The 24489-nt window shown below is 38.2% G+C and overlaps 1 protein-coding gene across 1 annotated transcript in view; it reads left to right on the plus strand.

Moving 5' to 3' along the window:
• GK5 (glycerol kinase 5 (putative)) overlaps nt 1-21994 on the plus strand; it is a 65762-nt gene extending 43768 nt beyond the window's left edge. The window contains exons 6-15 of the mRNA XM_011958218.1: nt 364-425; nt 609-682; nt 876-936; nt 3802-3928; nt 4467-4571; nt 8439-8533; nt 13482-13585; nt 14453-14512; nt 15479-15612; nt 20148-21994. Of these exons, the coding sequence (XP_011813608.1) occupies nt 364-425; nt 609-682; nt 876-936; nt 3802-3928; nt 4467-4571; nt 8439-8533; nt 13482-13585; nt 14453-14512; nt 15479-15612; nt 20148-20296 (971 nt within the window). The 3' untranslated portion in view covers nt 20297-21994. The remainder of the gene's footprint in view (nt 1-363; nt 426-608; nt 683-875; nt 937-3801; nt 3929-4466; nt 4572-8438; nt 8534-13481; nt 13586-14452; nt 14513-15478; nt 15613-20147) is intronic.
• Nucleotides 21995-24489: the final 2495 nt, after the last annotated feature.

Here is a 24489-nt window from a genome sequence, read left to right on the forward strand (position 1 = left end):
CGGATCACTTGAGGTTGGGAGTTCGAGACCAGCCTGACTAACATGGAGAAACCCCATCTCTACTAAAAAATATAAAATTAGCCGGGCGTGGTGGCACATGCCTCTAATCCCAGCTACTCGGGAGGCTAAGGCAGGAGAATCACTTGAACCTGGGAGGCAGAGGTTGCAGTGAGCTGAGATCGCACCATCGCATTCCAGCCGGGGCAACAAGTGAAACCCTATCTCAAAAAAAAAAGAAAGAAAGAAAGAAAATACACATTTTGGAATGAATTTTAGGGTAGACAAAGGTCTATATTATACAATATGGATAGGTGTTGATTTATACTATCTGATAATAAATGTATTTTTCCTATTTAAATTTAGGTTCTGTATATGCCACAGATTTTTCAAATGCTAGTACAACTGGACTTTTCGACCCATATAAGGTAAAATTTTTTTTTCTTATTTTTGAATCATACATTTTTGTGTAATATTGATAGATTTGAATTTTTAAAATTAGTTTATTTTTAATTGATAAATATATCATATACAGCATGATTTTGTGATATATGTTTAGAGGTTTGATATATGTAAATATGCATATTCTGATGGTATGTTTTTATGTTCAGATGTGTTGGAGTGGGATAATTACCTCTCTAATTTCGATACCACTTTCTCTCCTACCTCCCGTGAGGGACACAAGGTAATAATAAACATCAGACATGGTAACTAGCACAATCGTTCTTGAATTCATTTTGTTTTGTGGGGAAAAGCATTTTATTACATGTTTGAAGGACTTGTGTGTTTGTTATGTAACTTTTTGGCTTATGCAAAAAAACAATTTGCTGAGTTTTAAAACTAATATAAACTAACTTTTTAATGAATTTTATTTGAAGCCACAATTTTGGATCAGTGGATGAAGAGATATTTGGTGTGCCTATACCAATAGTTGCCTTGGTAAGTAGGAAACTTGAGGGATTCCCTTTGTATAGTATAAACTAGAGTAATATGTATGAATAATTGGGACTGGCTTTAAGGGAAACAGAAGGTCTTTGGCAGAGTAAAGATTAAAGTTTTTTTTTTTTATTTTTAAGTTAAAGGTGCCTGGATATGACTAGAGTATCTGCTATATTTTTGGGAAGGGGACCATTGAGCCAGTATTCTATCATGGAAGTACTTTATAACCTTTTCTGACTTGCCTGTATATTGTTTATCAGAAAATTTAAATTTTTTTAAAGATTTTTAAAATTATGGGTAGTATTTAGTTTACATTTGGTACAAAACACAGTGATGGAGCGAGTATTTATGTTCTGTTTGATAAAGTGTAACCACAAACAGTTTTAGGGCAACTTAAACTAATAGAGAAAGTTGTATGTACATTTAATAAAGTCCTTAGCCAGCATCTACCAGTAAATAAGTTTGTAGAAGAATGCAATATTTGCCATTTTTGATTTTTTTTTTTTTTTTTTGAGACAGGGTCTCACTCTGTCACTCAGGCTGGAGTGCAGTGGTACAGTCACGGCTCACTGCAGCCTCGGCTTCCTGGGCTCAGGTGATTCTTCCACCCCAGCCTCCCAAGTAGCCGGGACCACAGGTGTGTGCCACAACGCCTAGCTAATTTTTTGTATTTTTGGTAGACATAGGATTTTGCTGTGTTCCCCCAGCTGGTCTCGAACTCCTAGACTGGGGCCTTCTGTTGCCTTTGCCTCCCCAAGTGCTTGGACTACAGGTATGAGCCACTGTGCCAAGGCTGTTTTTGATTTTTAAGAGTCCTTTCACATTGCCTTTGATTTCCTGTGGCAGCTTAAGCAGGAGGTATAGACCACCTGTTGCAAGATGGGCAGTCTCCATAGTAGCTGCGGGAGCAACTGAGGGAAAGTGAGTTTAATTTCCAAGTTACAAATTCATTATCATTTAGAGAGGATCGGTCTTATTCAATCTAGGCATAGATGCAGGGTTAGATTAAGGTATGGCTGGAAGAATTACCAATTAGTGACAGAGGGTTCTTTAAATGAACTGTTGTTGTTGTTGTTGTTGTTGAGATGGAGTTTCACTCTTGTCTCCCAGACTGGAGTGCAGTGGCATGATCTCACCAATGGCTCACTGCGACCTCCGCCTCTCGGGTTCAAGCAACTCTTCTGCCTCAGCCTCCTGAGTAGCTAGGACTATAGGTGTGCACCACCATGCTCAGCTAATTTTTGTATTTTTCTTAGAGATGGAGTTTCACCATGTTGGCCAGGCTGGTCTCGAACTTCTGACCTCAGGTCTCCCAAAGTGTTGGAATTATAGGCATGAGCCACCAGGCCCAGCCTTTAGATGAGTTTTGATCCTTAAAATGTTGCTGTTTGTATATCTACATTTGACTATATTAACAAAATGTTACAATTTTTATTTTAACAAAAATGCAGGGTTGGGAAATAGATGGTTTTTACTTACATCTATTTATATCAAAACATTTACCTATGTTTTATATTGTTTAATAAAATAGATTTGTGAGGGTTAGTTATTTTGACTAATGAATGAAACAAATGTAAGTTGAAAATGAAAAAATCTTAGTTGTTTCTTTGGGTATCATTTTTATTCTTACCTTCATTTCTTTTTTTTTTTTTTTTTTTTGAGATGGAGTCTCGCTCTGTCGCCCAGGCTGGAGTGCAGTGGCCGGATTTCAGCTCACTGCAAGCTCTGCCTCCCGAGTTTATGCCATTCTCCTGCCTCAGCCTCCCGTGGGACTACAGGCGCCCGCCACCTCGCCCGGCTAGTTTTTTGTATTTTTTAGTAGAGACGGGGTTTCACCGTGTTAGCCAGGATGGTCCCGATCTCCTTACCTCGTTATCCGCCCGTCTCGGCCTCCCAAAATGCTGGGATTACAGGCTTGAGCCACCGCACCCGGCCTCTTACCTTCATTTCTAAGATTATTCATAGGTACTTAAAAGTCTTGAAGTAGGTTACCCATTAAAAATTCCTAAGGCAGGCTGGGCAGGGTGGCTCACGATTGTAATCCCAACATTCTGGGAGACCAATCTGAGAGGATCGCTTTAGGCCAGGAGTTTGAGACTAGCCTGGGTAATATAGTGAAACTCCATCTCTACAAAAAAAATTTAAAAGAATTGGCTAGGCATGGTGGCTCATGCCCGCAATCCCAGCACTTTGGGAGGCCAGGGCAGGCGGATCACGAGATCAAGAGATCGAGACCATCTGGCCAACATGGTGAAACCGTCTCTCTACAAAAAATACAAAAATTAGCTTGGTGTGGTGGCATGCACCTGTAGTCCCAGTTACTTGGGAGGCTGAGGCAGGAGAATTGCTTGAACCCAGAAGCTGGAGGTTGCAGTGAGCCGAAATCGTGCCACTGCACACCAGCCTGGCGACAGAGCGAGACTCCATCTCAGTGAAAAAGAATTAGCTGGGTGTGGTGGTGTGCACCTGTAGTCCTAGCTGCCTTGTAGTTCTAGCTACTTGGGAGGCTGCGGTAGGAGGATCACGTGAGTCCAGAAGTTTGAGGCTGCAGTGAGCTATGATCTCACTGCACTCTAGCCTGGGTGACAGAGCAAGACCCTGTCTCTGAAAAACAAAACAACAAAAACAAAATAAAAACAATTCCTGAGGCATGTTAGTTATCTGCAGAGTATTAGTCCTAGGGAGACTCCCATCCTATGGTTGTTGCCCCCTATTCTCTTTAGGATTTTTTTTTTTTTTATTTTAAGGAAAAGGAAAAAGAAAAGAAGATGTTTAATCATGAGAGTGCAATAAGTGAGACAATGGGCTATAATAAAATTGGCCACTGTTAAGGGCAATGGATTTACATTTGAACATTTTTGGTAGGTTGCTGACCAGCAATCAGCCATGTTTGGAGAGTGCTGCTTCCAGACAGGTGATGTGAAATTAACCATGGGAACTGGGACATTTTTGGATGTTAACACTGGAAATAGCCTTCAACAGACTATTGGAGGTAAGTAGTTACAATTTATCCTATTTATTAAATATCAGTAAATAAAGATGGAAGTTAGAAAATGTTGATAATTCTATTAGATTGTTTCTATTTAGGAGCCTTGTTTGAAAACCACAGATAAATACAATAGCATAGTTCTCTAGCAAACCAATCTCATAGTACCCTTTTATTTCTCAATTAAAATATTTATTGCCATGTTTCTCGAGACGTAAACATGCCTATAGCTAATATATACTAGTATTTATTGTTCATATTATGTGCCAGGCACTGTGCTAAGTTCTTTTTATGTGTTAATTGAGTTTATTCATTTCATAGCTCTCTGAGGTAGGCCATTCTATAGTTAAGGAAACTGCAGCTAAAAGATTAGAAACTTGCAAGACTACAGCTAGTGAATGTAAGAGGGCTGGAGTTTGAACGTACACAGTCTAACTTCAGAGGCACTTTGCAGTTTTTTGAGATAACCAAATCATTACATTGTAGAAGTCTCTATAATGAATTATGCATATTTTTGACTTACATTCATTGTTTGCTTTGCAAGGCTTTTATCCATTAATTGGGTGGAAGATTGGACAAGAAGTCGTATGCTTAGCTGAAAGCAATGCAGGAGACACTGGTACTGCCATAAAATGGGCTCAACAGTTAGGTAAGTTGTCTTTTAAATGGATTTCACAGGCCAGACCTAAAGAATTCAAAAATGCCACAGGATTGCAGATTAGTAGGGAGCAAATGGATTGTTCAAATGAAACACTAAAATGATGTCTATTAAAAGCAAATATAAAGTATTTTTATGATATCAAAATGGTAAAAGGTTAGGTCTTAAAGACAGGAACCATAAAGAAAAAGAATAATAGATTTAACTATATAAAATATTAGTGGGTAAAGAGAGATATGCCATACGCAAAATTAAAAGACAAATTGGTAATAACAAGTTGTAGCATATGTCAGAAAAATTAATAACATGACAAAAACGGGCAAAGGACAGAAGTATAGGTATTTTATGGTCAAATAACTATAATGAAGTGCTGTTCATATACGATTAATAAAGAAATGCACATTTTGGGCTGTGGTTCCAGTGTCAGTTCAGTTTTCAGCGCTTTTGCAGTACTATTTGGATCTGCCCCTCATTTGTGCCACCCAGTGGTCAGTCTGGGTGGTGGTTTGCCTGGAGATGAGTTCTCAAAGCCTTAGGCTTGTTGTTTAGGGTCAGATCTTTACATGTGCAGCTCAAGAGTGAGACGAGGAGTTCATAAAAACCTTTATAAGGTAATTTTCCCTTAGCTCCTTTCTCTCAGTAATCTTCCTGGTACCTTTTGACTCTCAGGGGATCCCCATATTGGTGTTCTAGCTAGAAAGCTGGTACTTTAGTTTCTCTACTGAACACCTGCTACTACTTCTACCTCCCTAGCCTAGTGGCAAGAGGGATGAGAGACGGAGAAAAAGGGGGTCAGAGAGAGAGGGAAGGAAAGAAGGGAAAGAAAGGAAACAAAGTAAGAGAAAGAAGGCTGGGCGCAGGGGCTCACGCCCGTACTCCCAGCACTTTGGGAGGCTGAGGCGGGCAGATCACCTGAGGTTGGGAGTTGGAGACCAGCCTGAGCAACATGGAGAAACCCTGCTTTTACTAAAAATACAAAATTAGCCGGGCATGGTAGTGCATGCCTGTAATCCCAGCTACTTGGGACGCTGAGGCAGGAGAATCACTTGAACCCAGGAGGCAGAGGTGGTGGTGAGCTGAGATCACGCCATTGCACCCCAGCCTGGGCAACAAGAGCAAAACTCTGTCTCAAAAAAAAAAAAAAGAAAGAAAGAAAGAAAAAAAGAAAAAAAAGAGGGAAAGCAAAAGGGATTTTGTTAACCTCTCGTCTTCGAGTTTTGGTTGCCTCTGCTGCTCTGTCTGCTGTCACTGCAGCCACAGGATTGCCAGGGGCAGGCAAGACCAAGGGTAATGGTGGCACGGGAAGAAGCAAGCAACAGGGATTCCCCCCATACTCTTAGCTTGCAGTTTTATGTGCCTGTGCTACTGGGCTGCCATGGCTGCTACCATAGGATTGCCTGAGAGAATGAAAAAAATCTAAAGAAAACAAAAAATGAGAATCCCTTCACTCTGTCCTGTAGAGATGCTTGTCTCCTACTGCTCAGACCAGAAAGGAGCTTCTATTGAAGCTCTTCATATTTGCACTCAGCGTACAGATCTGAGTCCTTGGGTTTCAGGCTCTCTCTGAGTCTAGGCCAGGAATATCAGAGAAAATATAAAAACATGGAGTCCCCAGATGGCTTTTCCATTTATTCCTCCAAGATTCTTAGTTGCATTCAATGGGGGAGAGAGAATGGAGTGCGCTTACTCTGAAAGACTTTTTATTAATTAGCTTATTTGACAATAGTTTAAGTGGAAGATTATTTAGAGAAATTCTTCAAGCAAGGGATGAAATAAACAGTGAAGAATGTGAATAAGATAATCTCTCTTTGTTTTCTGTTTCTTTATCAGTTGCCAAAAACTTTCCTCAAACCAACTGTCTAGTATGTTTTCCTACGTCTTGTCTTGTAAAAATTGAACATTTGGACATGATTCGTTAAAAAAGTATAGATTTTAAAACCAATTTTTTTTAAAGAGATAGGAGTCTCGCTGTGTTGCCCAGGCTAGATTCAAACTCCTGGGCTCAAGTGATCCTCCTGCCTTTGCCGCCTGAGTAGCTGGGATTACAGGTATGCCACCATACTCGGCTTAAAACCAGTGTTTTTAACGTTAGTTTTTGAAGTGCTAGAGATATTCTGATGCATTATCTGGACATTTTGAACAAATGGATGAAACGGATTTGATAACTGTCATTTTGAGTAAAATTTGTAGTTATTATTGAGTGATCCTCATTAACTTGAGTTTTAATATAAGTGCTCCTTAAATGTCTTTAGTGAATTTAAGTATATTAATTTAGTTGTATAACAAATCATAAAATGATATAGAACCAACTTAAGCCTCTCTAAAGCCAGCAATATTTATTATGACTGAGTCTTTTCTTCTGATCTATGCTGTTCAGTACTACATACTCATTCAGAAGTCATTTTACAAACAAGGATATCCAAATGGCCAGTGAAAAGGTATTTATTAGTCAGCAGGGAAATCCAAAATCAAACCACCATGTAATACTACCAAAATAGCTAAATTGAAAAACATAGACAATACCAATTATTGGCAGGAAGATAGGAGACTGGAACTCTCGTGCCGCAGGCAGGAGCCTTAAATTGGTAGAGCCACTTTGAAAAACTATTTGGCAGTATCTGTTAAAGCTGGTTCTAAATGTAAAGACCTTAGAACTGGCCATTCCATTCCTTCGTGTCAATAAACAGAAATGTGTACATATGTCCACCAAAAAGAATGTGCATGAATGTTCATTGGGATCTATTTCTATTAGCCAAACACTAGGAACTATCCAGATGTATATCACCAATAGAACAGATTGATAAATTGTCTATAGTCACATAATGGAATACTATATAGAGAATGAATGGAGTACAACTACATGTAACGGTGTGAATGAATCTCACAAGTATGATGTTTAACAAAAGAAGTTTGTGTCTTGACCTGGGTGTGAGTTACTTGGGTGTATTCACACTGTGAAAACTCATCTAGCTATATACACTTAGGATTTGTGCATTTTTTTGGTCTGTATATAATATACTTCAGTTAAAGTTTACTAAATTAATTAAGTCTTGGTTTTTTTGTTTGCTTGTTTTTAAAAAATTGACTTTTAATATATCTGTTACTGGCCTCTTATTTAACTTATTAGATGGAGTATTTCAGTTAATTCTCTTGGGTATTATATTACAGGTAGATGATACTTTCATCAGAAACCTAGGATGGCTTTTATCTTTCAGAGAATAATTTTTTAATGCCAAAAATCCTACATAGAATTGATTTTTTAAACAGCCCAAATATCTTTAAAGAAAAAAGTGGCCGGGTGTGCTGGCTCATGCCTGTAATCCCAGCACTTTGGGAGGCCAAGGTGGGTGGATCACCTGAGGTCGGGAGTTCGAGACCAGCCTCAGCAACATGGGGAAACCCCATCTCTACTAAAAATACAAAATTAGCTGGGCGTGGTGGCGCATGCTTGTAATCCTAGCTACTCGGGAGGCTGAGGCAGGAGAATCACTTGAACCCGGGAGGTGGAGGTTGTGATGAGCTGAGATTGTGCCACTGCACTCCAGCCTGGGCAACAAGAGCAAAACTCCAACTCAAAAAATAAAAAGGTAAGGCCTGCTGCATGCAGAGCCTATCTAAGAGGGCCTTCTACCTCCTGTTTCCCTTCTATGGGCCTGTAAGCCTGTGCAGTATGAGAATTCAGATAGTACCAGAACAGAATGGTCTTTGTGCTGACCTTTTTAAGTGAGCAGTCTTTTACATTATATTCATAATAAATGTTGATGCAGGTAAATACTATCATGTAACGTAATTCTGTTTGTGCCTCTCTAACCTCTTCATTTTGTTTTAGGGATTTTTGTTGTTTGTTTGTTTTTGCAGACCTTTTCACAGATGCTGCTGAGACTGAAAAAATGGCCAAAAGTTTGGAGGATTCTGAAGGAGTTTGTTTTGTTCCATCTTTTAATGGATTACAGGTATATATTTTTTAAAGTTAATGGCAATTACAAATATTTTTCTCCTCCTGCCACACCCAAACGTATATATCTATGACTCTGTTACCTTAAAATTTGAGCACTGAACAGAACTAAGATGAAAGGTAGATTTTAGGGCTGAGACGTTATGCTCTGACCAAGCATGAATTCCATGAGGGAGCAGAGCATCCTGAGTATAGCCCTGCTGGCTTGGCTTGTGCTGATGGAATTCAGCTGACTTCTGCTTAGAACTGTGTGGAACCTGAGTTGACAGGTTTATCATAGAACTTTTACATAAGACTTAGCATTACTTTATCATGAGCAAAAATAGCCATTTCCCAGTAGGGGGAGTATATCAGCAGATTTGCATTCTTTACTTAGAGGAAATAAGCTATTGAGAATTAAGAGAAATAATGTCGAGGTACATACATCACACACATATGCACACACACATATATGTGTATATTTTGCACTTGTTCATTTGTAAGTTTTACTAACTTTTTTAAAAATCAAAATCTTGGCTGGGCGCGGTGGCTCACGCCTGTAATCTCAGCACTTTGGGAGTGCTGAGGCAGGCGGATCACAAGGTCAGGAGATCAAGACCATCTTGGCCAACACGGTGAAACCCCGTCTTTACTAAAAATGCAAAAAATTAGCCGTGCATGGTGGCACATGCCTGTAGTCCCTGCTACTCAGGAGGCTGAGGCAGGAGAATTGCTTGAACCTGGGAGGCGGAGGTTGCAGTGAGCCGAGATCACTCCACTGCACTCCAGCCTGGGCAACAGAGCGAGAGTCCATCTCAAAAAAAAAAATCAAAATCTCTTTTCATTAATTGTTGTGGTGTAGTATTGGCTACTTTTCTTAATCAAAAAATGAACCTAGTAAAAGTCTTGATTTTGTAACATTTAACTTTGTGTTTAATTGAAAGATCTCTAATACTGCCTTTAATTTTAGAATATTATTACAAATATTTTTAAAACAACTTTTCAAGTATATTATTATGAAAGTTACTTTTTTGGGAAAGCTCATACTTCTCTTTTTAATCCTCCTGTAAATATTTTTTCCTGTAAAAAAAATACAACTTTCTCTTTTTTCTTGCTTATCTCATATTCAGGCAATTAATTACAAAAGTCCAAAATTTGAGTTTGGGTATATAATATAGAAGCTGGTAGAGAAAAAAATTAGGTCAGGGTGTTTTAAATCTTTAAAAATACATACTTCCAAAACTAGATTTTAAAATGAGCATGATTTCAATACCTGTAATATTTTTATTTTGTGTACTTTATCCTAAAGGACTGAAAGCTTGTGAATTGATTCCATTGCATCCTCTTCAGGATGATGTGAGGGAACCTCTAAATAGCACCTATCATAGTCCAGAAAGTGAAAATTTTTTATCTAATTGAGATTTCAGGAAAAAGGTTAGATGAATAATTGTCCTTAGCATGGTAAGGTTTGATTAGGTTACTACTGGTTCTTTTCTTCTCTCTGAAAAATGTGCCACAGGACTTAGTAGTCATCTTGTCTTAGCAAGTCTGTCTCCGTCTTTGACTTCTCTATCACCTCACATACCTGTAATATAATATAATAATTATATATATTATATGATAATAATATAAAGTTTTTTTTTATGTATTAAACCCAAAAGATTTAGACAAAACTATCACAGGTTTGATTTTTAATTTCATCTTGATAGCAAAATGTCCCTGTCCTGCCTATGATTGTAACCTGCCCATATACTGGCAGTAGAGGGTAGTTGGGAGAGGTGGTAGGTTGACTGTAGGTCATATATTTCCCTGTGTAAAATGAAACTTTAACTGGAAATTGAAAGTTAGATCAAACAGCAATAATGTATTAATACTAAACTGTTTGGAAAATAGGAGGGAAGATCACCTATAATCTGCCTATCTCAACAACTAGAGAAAATGAGGGATGGGGAATGAAAGAAAAGAAGGTTTATGTATCTGTGAAACTGCTTTTAGTTTTAGAATATTGGTACAGCCCTAGATAATCAGGATCAGGATGTTGAAGTCCCCTAATGGTCTCATTTTCTCAAAGGAATCTGCTGAGAAAGGGGTACTGGATGAGCTTTGAGGGAAATGGGAAAGTCTAGGACAGCCACTTCAGGGAAAGGCAGAAAGGGTGGGAGCCATACACTGGGGGTGGCATCAGTTAGTGCAGCCATTGTGGCTTTCCTCTAGCAGGGCTTGTGGTTTGGGGAGTAGGATACCAAAGTAGATATTAGAAGCAAGAATCAGTGGTCATTTACCTGGATGTTAGAGTTACTGTGATGATGGCAGTAATAGGATAGACAGAGAAGCTGTTTGTCCACATACTCCTGAGGACTGGGATTGGAAAGCAGTCAGCAACTGACAGCAGTTCTTAGTGTTCTTTGGGTTTCTGCTTCTCTCTGTTCTGCTTTGCTCTTTTCATTACCGACTTTGCTGTGTATCCTTTCTTCCTCCATAGCTTCTGCTTAATTGTCATTATTTTTCTCATACTTTTTGCTTCTTCACAACTTAGAAATATCACATACAACGTTCCTCTACCTTATGCATCCTTTTAGCTTCAGTTCCCCCATTGATGGGGTCTTTTTCTTAGTGTTTCCTGGTTTTGTTTTCCGGGGAGGGAATCTGATTGGACCACCTTGTCCTTTTGCGTTTCAGTCAGACATTAAGTCAGCTGTACTCACCCTCTACAGTTGTGGTGATGGCATTGGGACTAGAGCTTGAAACATGGCAGCTTTAGATAACAGGGCCTATGGATTCAAGCAGTTTCCTTAGAAGGAGATAAACCCAGCAAGTCCTGTGATTGCCATCTCTAGTTTTGTGAGTGGCCAGGATGTCTGAATGGTGCAGTCTGTGTTCTGGGGCAGGAGACTACTAGTTTTGCCTAGGGCACCAAACAGATTTCAGGCCAATTAAACCAGTATTTTCTGTGATATCCTGGAAGAAGTCATATTTACGCAGAAAAAAACCATAGCATATTGCTAGGGACTAACTGAACTGGTCAAATCTGACTAATCTTAGTTTTATGATATTATACCATCTGATATAAACCAGATTTATTGTATATGTTTTTACTAATTAAAATCACCAGAAGCTGTTAATAGATTTGAAAAATTATCAAAATAAAATCTCAGTAGGAGGGAAATCATAGCTATAGCAAAGATAAGATGTAATATAGAATTTCTTAAGTAATTAAGAAAAATACTGTTTGTTCATTTATTCACCAAACGTGTATTGCTCCCCCATGGGGAGCCAGATATAGTGCTAGGCACAAGAGACACACTGGGAGTACATCAGACAAGGTTCCACCCTGTGGTACTTACAGTGTATTGAGGATGGTGGGGTTTCAACAAACCATCAAGTGGAGTATGTGATTATAAACTATGGTACATGGTATGATGGGAAGTTACAGGGTTCCATAAAAACAGAGACCTCATCTAGTCTCTGGGGTCCAGAGTTTTCCCTGAGGAAGCCAAACCAAGATTTGAAAGGAGTAAGAATTAATTAGGAGAAAGGGTGGTGGAAGGTGTTTCAGGTAAAGGGATGATATGTCAAAACCCTGAGGCTAGAAGGTGCTTTTCTGAGAACTGTAATTTCCTGACAGCACTAGATATCCTTGTAATGATCATTTTGGTGTGTTAGTGCTCTTGTGAGACTCTTGTCTGTTTCCTTGTGAGACTGCAAGCTCCAGCAAGGATCTTTGTTTTTCATCATCTTTTTTTTTTTTTGAGACAGAGTCTTACTCTGTCACCCAGGCTGGAGTACAGTGGCACAATCTCAGCTCACTGCAACCTCTGCCTTCCAAGTTTAAGCGATTCTCCTGCCTCAGCCTCCCAAGTAGCTGGATTACAGGTGCCCACCACCACACCCGGCAAATTTTTTGTATTTTTAGTAGAGATGGGGTTTCACCATGTTGGTCAGGCTGGTTTTGAACTCCTGACTTCAAGTGATCCACCCTCTTCGGCCTCCCAAAGTGCTAGGATTACAGGTGCGAGCCACCATGCCTGGCCTGTTTTTCATCTTTGCGTCCCAGAATTGCCTTACATTTTTGGAGATACAAAGATGAATAGAAACCTCATCTGATTAATACATACTTCCAGCTCAAGATTTTGGCTCTTTTGAGAACATGTTAGGCTGGATTATTTCTGATATTAGGCAGTAAGACTATTAAGCTGAGAGAGAAGAGTGTAGTGGTGTTTTTTTTTTTAGACCCTGTCTCACTCTGTCGCCTACGCTGGAGTGCAGTAAAGTGATCACGACTCATTGCAGCCTCAAACCCCTGGGCACAAGCAATCCTCTCACCTCAGCCTCCCAAGTAGCTGTAACAACAGGCGTGTATCACACCCAGCTAATATTTGAAGTTTTTTGTAGAGGTGGTATCTTGCTTTGTTGCCCAGGATGGTGTTGAATTCCTGGGCTGAAGCAGTCCTCCCTCCTTGGCCTCCCAGAGTGCTAGGATTACAGGTGTGAGCCACTGAACCTGGCCAGAGTATAGTTTTAATGTCTGACAACATATTTGATGTAAGTTATGACACTATTTTTGTAGAAAGCTGTTCTACATAGTACAAAGTAGAAAGCTGTTCTACATAGTAAACAATTTTAGTGTAAAAACTTTACGGCTGGTGAAGGGATTTCTGTGATTGCTCTTCATTTTCCACTTTTATAAAGCTAAGCATTTAATTGTAACTATATGCTTCAGTTCCTCTTTTTGACATAAATGCAAACAGAAGCTAAGTACAGTAACTGTGGCTCAGTATCGTTTAAATGCTGTTAAAAAGTTATCCCAATATTTACCATAATCTTTGGACTATCTTTTACTTTTAAATTATTTAACCATAGCATTATTTTCTTCTAATGTGGTTATGTTTTTATTGTATAGTATTTCCTCAAGTCTGTAGATGTAATTTAGAATAATAATAATATATTCTTATTATCTCTTACTGTAGGCTCCATTAAATGACCCCTGGGCATGTGCCTCTTTTATGGGTTTGAAGCCTTCCACCAGTAAATACCATCTTGTACGAGCAATATTGGAGTCAATAGCTTTCAGGTATGAAAACCTGTCCTGAACTTCCCCTTCCCCATATAATATTGCCATGTCTTTCGTTAATTTGCTACAAAATGGAAAATTTCTTAATTTTAATTAAATTCTTTAATTTGTATTTTTGGCTTATTTGATACTATATATTATGTAATATGTTCTTCTTGCTAATTTCCATGGTATCTTTCTTATTTTTTCTTATATTTAATGTACCAATACCACTCAGACTTGATACCTGAAAACTGAAGGATTTTTTTTTTTTTAATTCAATTTCTTAAGCATGCAAGATTCAAAATTTGGATTTTCAAAGGTTTAGTGAAAGAGAATTCCAAGTAATAATGCTTCTGTTGTGCCCCAAAACTGAGTCATCAGAATTATTCTTCATGCATATTTCCCTGTAATCTTTTTGTTATGGGACAGGTATAAATTATTAAAATTAAGAATGATGCTGTCATGAATATGGGATTATAACATTTAAAATGAAACTTTCTGTGATTACAAAGTAATTGTTTTTATATTTGATTAATTCTATTAGATTTTACTTATGGTTTGCCATCTTAATAGCTATCTATTAAATAGATGCTTGTGTTAAATTTTTCTTTCTAGAATGGTAATAGATAAAATTTAGTTGTAAAATATAAATTATGCCTTCTTACATGAAGGCAAAAAAACCCACAAGACCTGCGCTTCTTGCTTATTTGAGTATCTGTTCTACAGTTTTCATTTAGCACAATTTATTTCTTTAATATTTTGTTTTGTACATTTTATAAATATCAAATAAATAAAACTATAGTTTGTATTTTTCAAGATCAGAATAAAGTAGTGAATTATTATGATGTAAATTTCTTATAAATAGTTATTTTGTTTTTTAACTAGAAACAAACAGTTATATGAGATGATGAAGAAAGAGATTCATATTCCTGTAACAAAAATCCGGTATGTAAAATTTATTTCTAATAGACTTAATCAGAAATTAGAAGAAAGTGGTAGCTGCTCTGAGCTACCATTCATTTCTTTTTGAGATCCTGAATAATTCATCTTTATGATTATTGAGGATTTCAAAAATAACTTCTGCCTAGCTCCTTCACAACAAAATTCTTTTCTTTTATTTGTATTTTTGTTGAGATGGAATCTTGCTGTGTCATTCAGGCTGGAGTGCAGTGGCATGATCTCAGCTCACTGCAACCTCTGCTGCCTGGGTTCAAGTGATTCTCATGCCTTACCATCCCGAGTAGCTGGGACTACAGACATGCGCCACCATGTCCAGCTAATTTTTTTGTATTTTTAGTAATGATGGGGTTTCACCATGTTGGCCAGGCTGGTACTGAACTCCTGATCCCAGGTGATCTGCCCTCCTCGGCCTCCCACAGTGCTGGGATTACAGGTGTGAGCCAACGTGCCCAGCTACAACAAAATTCTTGGTCATAGGAATTCAGAGAGGAGAGGAGAGCTAATTATATATTTATGGAGAATACAATATCAAATTTGGGTGCATCCTGGCACCCATATATGCCACATATGTGTAGTATATCAATCTTTAAAATCTCTTTTTTGGGTGTGTAACTATCCTTTGGACATGTAAGCATCAAACTTCTTGACTTCCTTTTCTGTAATATCTAAGTGAATTTTTATGTTGCCTTAGTTTATTATACCTGGCCTGTTTTGAACCAGTCCTAAGACAAACAAAGGCAGGTGAGAAAATTGATTGCAGAAATAAGGAAAATGTTTAAAGATTACCCAGTAAGGTTCTCTGCCGTTAGGTTAATGCTAAGTGATTTAATTTTAGAAAAAAAAGTTAAATTTATAAAATAAAATTAAGGATTTCAGGAAAAAAACGTGGCCCACTGAAAAAGAATGATGCTTTTTTGTAGTAATTCATCTTACATATTTTGTTCCCCACAGGGCAGATGGAGGAGTTTGTAAGAACGGTTTTGTCATGCAGATGACTTCAGACCTGATTAATGAGAATATAGACAGACCTGTGGATGTTGACATGTCATGCCTGGGTGCAGCTTCTCTAGCTGGCCTTGCTGTTGGTATGTGTAAAATTTATAAGAATGAGAGCTTTCTTGCAAACTGTTTCTTACAGATAGCATTTCTCTTCTCACATCAAAAAATTCTAGAGAGTCTGGAAAGCCTTGGTGTCCATTAAACTCCACATACATATGCATATTGTTCACAAAATACCCTGTGACCTCCTCTATTGGTGAGTCTGGTTGCACCTCTTCTATCCTTACCTCACTCCCTCAGTCAGAAATATGAGACAAGGACAGTTAATTCTCAGCTGTATCAGTCTCTAGCAAGAGAGAGTCTCTGGGTAAACTTTCTGGATAGATAGTGTTAAAGAAAAAAATTATTCAGTGACACTTATTAAAGAACAATAAGGTGAGCCAGGTGCAGTGGCTCACACCTGTAATCCCAGCACTTTGGGAGGCTGAGGCAGGTGGGTCACCTGAGGGTCAAGAGTTCGAGATAAGCTTGGCTAACATGGCAAAACCCTGTCTCAACTAATAGTACAAAAATTAGCTAGGCATGGTAGCACATGCCTGTAATCCCAACTACTTGGGAGGCTGAGACAGGAGAATTGCTTGAACCTGGGAAGGAGGAGGTTGCAGTGAGCTGAGGTGGTGCCACTGCACTCCATCCTGGGTGACAGAGCAAGACTCTGTCTCAAAAGAAAAAAAAAAAGAACAGTAAGCTGGGCTTTATTCTGGAGGACTATCAAGATAGGTATAGGGACTACTTCAGTGAGATCTTATGGTGGGAGAGAGATTAGGCTCAACTTTGAATACAATAAGGAAAAGTGAGAAATTATAGCCAAAGAGCAGAGTGAGAGTCAGTGGATGGAAAATTACTAAGAGGAAACGCTGAGGTAAGGGGAAATTCTTGCTAACCAACCTAATAAGGCAGGCCAGGGTGATCAGATATCATCTGGAGGATTAGATATCGAGGTTGATCAGAAATTGAGGATGGGAGATTCTGGCTACACCAATTTAGCAGAATTCTTGCTCAAATTAGATAATGCAGAGATGACCATGGAAGTCCAAAAGTTGAGGCCTAGTTGGAAAAGAGCTTGGAGGAGCCTGATTGGAGTTTGGTCAAGGAAGAAACCTTGTCAGTAGGTTTGCCTGTGGCATTAGAAACCACTCCTTTCTTTTATTTATTGAACAACATTTGTGGAGCACCTGCTACGTGACGATCACTGCTGGCAATAAAGAGATTAAAAGCCATAGTCTCTGATCCCTGATGGGAGGAGACAGGTAAGTCAAGTGATTATTAAGTTTGTTTGATAAAGCCAGTGAATAGTGACAGTGTTAATAAGCAAGTGGTCTAGGCTTTCCAGAGGAGAGCACATATAGTTTGATTTTGAAGGGGCTAGCAGAGAGTCAGGTGAGGAGAGGGTGAGAGATGGGTGGCTCAACATCCCTATTGCAACTTGTGCAAAGGCATTGGTCAATGATGGGAAGTACTGTTATGGTGAGAGCAAGAAGGGACTGGGAGAGGTACATAGAGGTCCAGCTGTGGTGACTCCTCATAAAGAGGAGTTTGGACCTGACCCTGAAGGCCCTGGAGAGCCACTAAAGAATTTTAAGCAGTGGGGAACGTAGAAAAATCTGCATTTGAACAGATCACTTTGACAATTAGTGAAAAGATCAGTGAGGAGGAATAAGAATAGAAGTAGGCTTGTTGATTTAAAGGGCCCCCTAGGAAGCAGGACGATGCCGTAGGACACTCAGAGTATTTTAATGTGTTTCTTTCTGGGGAGTGTTTGGTATAAAATAAGATATTTTACATTTAAAAGTTTTAGGCTAATAGTATATTAAAGTTACAAAAAGCCTAAAATCTTGGTAAATTTGGCTTAAACTTGATTCTACTAAAAATCTGGTAATTTTGAATAAAATTGAATTTTATTGAATTTGTTCATTGATTAATGTTTGATTAATTAAAGTTGAAGAAAATAAACTGTCCCTTAAATAATCAATCTCATTTGCAAATTTGAACTCCTTTGTATTCCACCTCCTATAAATTTAGTATGTTTGATTTTTCTCTTATTACTTTCACATGCCTGATTGTGCAAACTTAGAACTGTAACAGCGTAAATCACAAATACTTAAACAACAAACAAATTGAATAAATTAAGCTATAATTATAGTAAATCATAAGCATTTTTATACTTATGTTAATCAAATTATTCTACAGTTTTCACCTGATAAGACTAAATAAGTCAGATTCTCTTGAACATTTAAAATGCTTTAAGTAACAAATACACCCAGGGTTGTTTTGTTGTGTTTTGTTTTGTTTTATTTTTGAGATAAAGTTTCCCTCTGTTGCCTAGGCTGGAGTGCAATGGCGCAATCTCAGCTCACTGAAACCTCCTCCCAGGTTCAAGCGTTTCTCCTGCCTTAGCCTCCCAAGTAGCTGGGATTGCAGGCACCCACCACCATGCCTAATTTTTGTGTTTTTAGTAGAGATGGGGTTTCGCCATGTTGGCCAGGCTAGCTTCAAACTCCTGACCTCTGGTGATCCACCCACCTCAACATCCCGGAGTGCTGGGATCACAGGCGTGAGCCTCTGCACCGGGCCCCACATGCAGGTTATTTTTATACATAACACAGTGACTTGAGTTTTATCTACATCATTATATTTTAATTTCAAACATTTGCTTCTGTCTCAGAAATGTGAGACTATGTATATCCTCTTTATTTTATGAATTTACCTGGAAATTGGATTTGCTCAATACATACTTAATAAAATGACTTAAAATATATATGCCTTAAAATGTAAACAATAAATTCTGGAAATGAGGATTTTAAGAAACACATTTTTTTTCCTGACTAGATTTATCTAACTATAGTATACTGATGAAAACTATTTTTTTCTTTTAAAAACTTGCCTACATTAATACCTTTATTTATTTATTTTTAATTTAAGTTTTTTTGTTTGTTTGTTTTGTTTTGTTTTTTTTTTTTAAGATGGAGTCTCACTCTGTAGCCCAAGCTGGAGTGCAGTGGTGTAATATTGGGTCACTGCAAACTCCGCTTCCTGGGCTCAAGTGATTCTCGTGCCTCAGCCTCCTAAGTAGCTGAGACTATAGGCACATGCCACCATGCCCGGCTAATTTTTTATATTTTAGTTGAGACAGGGTTTCACCATGTTGCCCAAGGTGGTCTCAAACTCCTGAGCTCAGAAGATCTGCCCGCCTCGGCTTCCCAAAGTGCTGGGATTACAGGCATGAGCCACCGCACCCAGCCTACGTTAATACCTTTAAACATAGATAGTCTAAAACGTTGACTGTAAAGAAAAAGAATGTGACCTGACAAAATTTTACAAAGGAGAATTTATGTGTCAGTTTTATTGGTAAGAGAAAATGTACTTCGTGAAGATTTGTAGACTGTTAGTACTTCAAAAGAGGTGCAGTGGACTGCTCAGTAGGTGAAATGTGCCAAGCTTACTAATAACATACCTGTATCATTTCAGACGACTTATGATCTTAGTTATAAATGTTCTCGCTGGGCGCTGTGGCTCACACCTGTAATCCCAACACTTTGGGAGGCTGAGGAGGGTGGATCACTTGAAGCCAGGAGTTTGAGACCAGCCTGGCCAACATGGCGAAACCCCGTCTCTACTAAAAGTACAAAAAATTAGCTGGACATGGTGGCGCGTGCCTATGGGCCGAGCTACTCTAGAGGCCCAGGCAGGAGAATTGCTTCAACCCGTGAGGTGGAGGTTGCAGGGAGCTGAGATCGCACCACTGTACTCCAGCCTGGGCAACAGAATGAGGCTGTCTCCAAAAAAAAAATTCTCTTGCTTTTATTATATATCATATGATCCTTCCTGCAAAGAGCAGTCTATGCTAGGACTACAAAATTATCTTAAATTGGAATTTAAATATATTATATAAAAGACTATAGTTTGAAAGAGAAGCTATTACATTAATCCCCAACTTTGAATTTTATGCATATTCCAGAAAGTTGACATTTACCTTAAACTGTAAGACAAAAATCTTAATACATCTTCATTTATTTTAATTGCATAAAAAGAAAATACCCTATTTCTTTTTTTTTCTTTTTCTTCTTCTGTTTTTCTTTTTTTAGAGAGAGGGTCTTTCTCTGTTACCCAGGCTGGAGTGCAGTGATGTGATCATAGCTCACTGCACCCTTGAACTCCTAAGCAAGTGGTCTTCCCTCCTCAGTCTCCCAAAGCATTGGGATTGCAGGTGTGAACCACTGTGCCTGGCCAGAGAATATACTGTTTTTTCACTTGGGATTGTTTTAATAATAGCAAGTTATGAAATTAAATGATGGCATAGGGTAGTTACTTTAGAAGTGATGTGGTATCCCACCACACAGAAACTGAGCTGAAAGTTAGAAACCAAAAGACTTGAAAATCCTGGTATAATTATTTTCAGGAATGATCAATCTAACAAAATTCAAAAGTAACAAAGTGTTTTGGATTGTTTTAAAAATAGTTTTTGTTTACCTTTCTACCAGCAACTCACATAGGATTTTGGATAAACTTTATTGGACTCATGATTTGCCTTAAAATTTGAGAATAATTTTTTCATCTATAGGGTTTTGGACTGACAAGGAGGAACTAAAGAAACTGAGACAAAGTGAAGTGGTTTTCAAGCCACAGAAGAAATGTCAAGAATATGAAATGAGTCTGGAAAACTGGACCAAAGCAGTGAAACGCTCTATGAATTGGTATAACAAGACATAACACTAAATGACATGATCAAAACCATAGATGGCTGGTTTATGTGACGTGCAGATGAGATGAAGCTCAGGGATAACCAATATGACAATGACTAAGAGGAGAAAATGTTAAATAAGCTTCATAACTTAAGAAGCATTGCTTTAAAAAATCTCTTATTTTTTTTCCCTAAATCATGGTAAGGCAGCAATACCTCAAAACTTTATATCTTCTATTTTGTAACAAATTCCAAAGGACATTAGTCATTTCCAACCATATTTTGACAGTTATGGGTCCTCTTCCTTTTTATACTGGGTCAGTGGTACATAGGAACATAATGATTTACCATCCAAGCTAATAGTTCTGGACATATTGTTCCAAAATTATGTGAAATGTATTTATTTAATTCTTTAAATTTATGTGGGTTATTTGAAGTACATATAGCTAAAAAGAAAGAATAACTGAGAAAATGTGGAATTTTGAAACATTAATATTTTATGTTTAAAGCCATAATTTTCTAATATTATATCCAAATATGAGCTTACTATGTCCCTCTCAGATAAGCTTCTGAGTTAGTTAATGCTTTCCTTTACTGGTCTTAAAGACACTGCCTTAATTTTTCCTTGTTCAACCAAAATCTGAGCATTCTTTCTATGTTGAAAACACTGAAAAACTAATTTTAGTTAATGAACTAAAAAGAATATTGATTTTTAAGAAACAGAAAAATACTACTTATTTTCCTTCTCAAATAATGTTTCTTTCAAAAACTTCTGGCTGAAGTATAACATGCTGGTAGTTAACACAAATCTTGCCTTTCTCTTGTTCTTTATCTTTCTTCATTGTTTAGATGTTTGTATTAATGTCTTTTGTTTTTATTAAGTGCCTAATTGACAGAGCTTAATTTGAAGAAAGTGCCCTAATTTACTGACCACTTAAGAATTGCCTTACTGTGGTATTTTATTTGTTCCTGCGTCTTTTTGATGTTTGTTCGGTCTACTCATCCCTCTGAGTATGTGCAGCGGATAGCGGATAGAGGGGAGGAGAGTGTTTCTATGCTCAGGATTGCCCTTCAGCCACTCGGCCAGAGATCCACAGGGAGCAGCAAGGACAGTCTCGCATTCTCAGACTTTCTTGCAAGAAACAGTGAAGAGGAGTAAGTTGTGAGTAGCGTCAAGTTGGATATAGAATTGTCCTAAGGCAGTTGACCCCACCTTCCAACATATTTTCACTTTATTTGCCCCTCGCTATATTTGGGGTAGGTTCCATTTGGATTTGCAGCAATAATGACTTTATTTCTCTCTTGGTCAGGATTTATCACATAAAATCCTTTTATTATAGAACTAGCTATTTTAGTTACATAGTAATGTAACTAATGAAGAGACTTACAGAGAATTTTGTTTTTGCTGTCATATGTGTCCATTTTTGAGACAGATATGATAGAACTAGAAGTTAAGTTGCATTTCTGCAAGTGCCATTTGAATGAACTTCAAGTATCTTCTTAATTATTAAATTTTCTGATGAAGGCATTGTAGCAAATATATAGTATCATTAAATCTACTAATTAATATTTGGAAATGTTTTTGTTATTAATAAATAGAGGTATTTTATTTACTGTGAAAAGTCAAACTTCATTATGTAGATAAATCTTATTCTTTTCATTCTTTCCCCTGTTTATATCCTTTTTACAAAGCTTAGTCCCCAATTAAAGCTTTCCTATCAAAATCACATGGAAGCTGCTCTGTTGTTTTACTGTTATACGTTCTGTTCCTCAGTGGGTGTAATTTTTTTTCTTTTTCTTTTTTTGTAGAGACAGGGTCTTGCTATGTTGCCCAGGATAGTCTTTAATTCCTGGCCTTAAGTGATCCTCCCACCTTGGCCTCCCAAAGTGCTGGGATTGCAGCTGTGAGCCACTGCACCCAGCCAATGGGTGTAATTTTATAGAAAATAATTCTTTTTGTCAGAATATACTGAATTGTAATATTAATACCTGAAAATTTGTTAGTTCACTTCTTTTCCACATTCTTCTTTCCCAACCTATAACCACAAGATAAAGGATAAATACTTTGGGCTGGGTGCATTGGCTCACGCCTGTAATCACAACACTTTGGGAGGCTGAGGTGGATGGATCATTTGAGGTCAGGAGTCCAGCCTGGTCAAACACGGCGAAACCCTGTCTTCACTAAAAGTACAAAAATTAGCTGGGCATGGTGGCGCGAGCATGTAATCCTAGCTACTCAGGAGGCTGAGGCAGGAGAATTGCTTAAATCTGGGAGGTGGAGGGTTGCAGTGAGCCAAGATCATGCCACTGCACTGTAGCCTGGGCAACAGAGCAACTGCGTCTCAAAGAAAAAAAAAAAAAAGATCAATACTTTTGAGATAATGTTGGAAAGTAACTTTGAATGTCTCTCATTGTAATCGAGCATCTCCTCAAGTGTCAGTGGTGATTTTTTTCTTCTGTGAATCTAAAAACTAATATTTTATTTTTAATATTTGTGGCCATTTTTAGTGATAAGAGTTTAGTAAATATTTTCAAACTTAACCAAAATCAGAAACATGACCACATTTGCTTTTGTGGTTGCAGAAACAGTTGATAAGATCAATTGAGCAACAAAATTGTCCTTTCTTTTTCTTTTTCTTTTTTTTGGAGACAGAGTCTTGCTCTGTTGCCCAGGCTGGAGTGCAGTGGCATGATCTCGGCTCACTGCAACCTCCACCTCCCAGGCTCAAGCAATCCTCCTGCCTCAGCCTCCCAAATAGCTGGGATTACAGGTACACGTCACCACGCCCAGCTGGTTTTTGTATTTTTAGTAGACACAGGCTTTTACCATGTTGGCCAGGCTGGTCTCAAACTCCTGACTTTGTGATCTGCCCACCTCGGCCTCCCAAAGTGCTAGGATTACAGGTGTAAGCCACCACACCTGGTTTGTCCTTTCTATCTTCCAAGTTTGTTTTTCATTTGTATGCTAGTATTTGAAGTTTAGAAAAATTTGTGCTATTTCTCAGCAAGTTTTATTTTCCCATTATGGATCTATCAGATATTTTTAGAAGGTCTGCAACTGTCTCATCAAGGAAGAGAATGTTCCTGTTCAATTTATCTTAAAGTGCTGCTAATTGCTTTTATACTGTAGACGTACTGATTTTTTCATCTTTTTTATCCAACCATGGCCTGGTTTCCTAATCTCAGCATTGACATTTTGGACTGGATAAATCTTTATTTTGGGATGCTATGCTGTACTTTATAGGATGTTTAGCAGTATCCCTGACCTCTGTCCCCTAGCTACAAGTAGCATCCCCCTAGTTATGGCCAAAAATGTCTTCAAACATTGCCATTCTGAGAGGCAAAATTGCCCCCAGTTGAAAGCCACTGATACAGGCTGTTAGAAGAAAATTGAAGACTCAGTGAATATAGTATCATACTCCTTTTCTTTCTGCCTCATTTTACCTTAGGAAATGATTGTTAGCAAAAAAAAAAAAAAAGTATCTTGAAATAAATAAATAGGGTTTCTATTTTGCTGATTAATGAAGAAAAAAGAAATCTCATCTGGGCACAGTGACTCACACGTGTAATCCTAGCACTTTGGGAGGCCAAGACAGGCTGATCACTTCAGCTCAGGAGTTTGAGACCAGCCTGGGCAACCTGGCGAATCCCTATCTCTACAAAAAATACACAAATTAGCTGGGTGTGGTGGCACACGCATATAGTCTCAGCTAATTAGGGGGCTGAGGTGGGAAGGTCACTTGAGCTCCAGGAGGTGGAGGCTGCAGTGAGCCAAGATCATGTCACTGTACTCTAGCCTGGGTGACAAAGTGAGACCCTATCTCAATCAATCAATCAATAACTCATGCTGTAATTGTCTTCTGATGTTTTCATCCACCCAGCCCCACCTCTGCAGCCTTAATTACTGGAGTAGGTCCATGATTTCAGTGTAGGGTTAATGTATTCTGCAGATCATCTTTGATTTGACCTGCTTTTTTGCTTCCTTTTTATCTCTGAACAAAGCAGATAATCAGTCTCTTTAATCTGCCTTCTGTGTAAATCTCTACCAGACTGGAAGCTCCCTGAAAGCAGAAACTGTCTGCTTCCCCAGAACTTAGCACTGCTTTCATGTATGTGGGATACATTTTTACTTTGTTAGTGCAACTTTGTTTGTACACATGTTATCCTTGATATTACATACAATTGTTGATGGGGGCAATTTATATTCGTTGTGAGTAAAATA

Source organism: Colobus angolensis, unplaced genomic scaffold (genome assembly GCF_000951035.1).
Source record: "Colobus angolensis palliatus isolate OR3802 unplaced genomic scaffold, Cang.pa_1.0 Scaffold46, whole genome shotgun sequence".
Taxonomy (NCBI): domain Eukaryota; kingdom Metazoa; phylum Chordata; class Mammalia; order Primates; family Cercopithecidae; genus Colobus; species Colobus angolensis.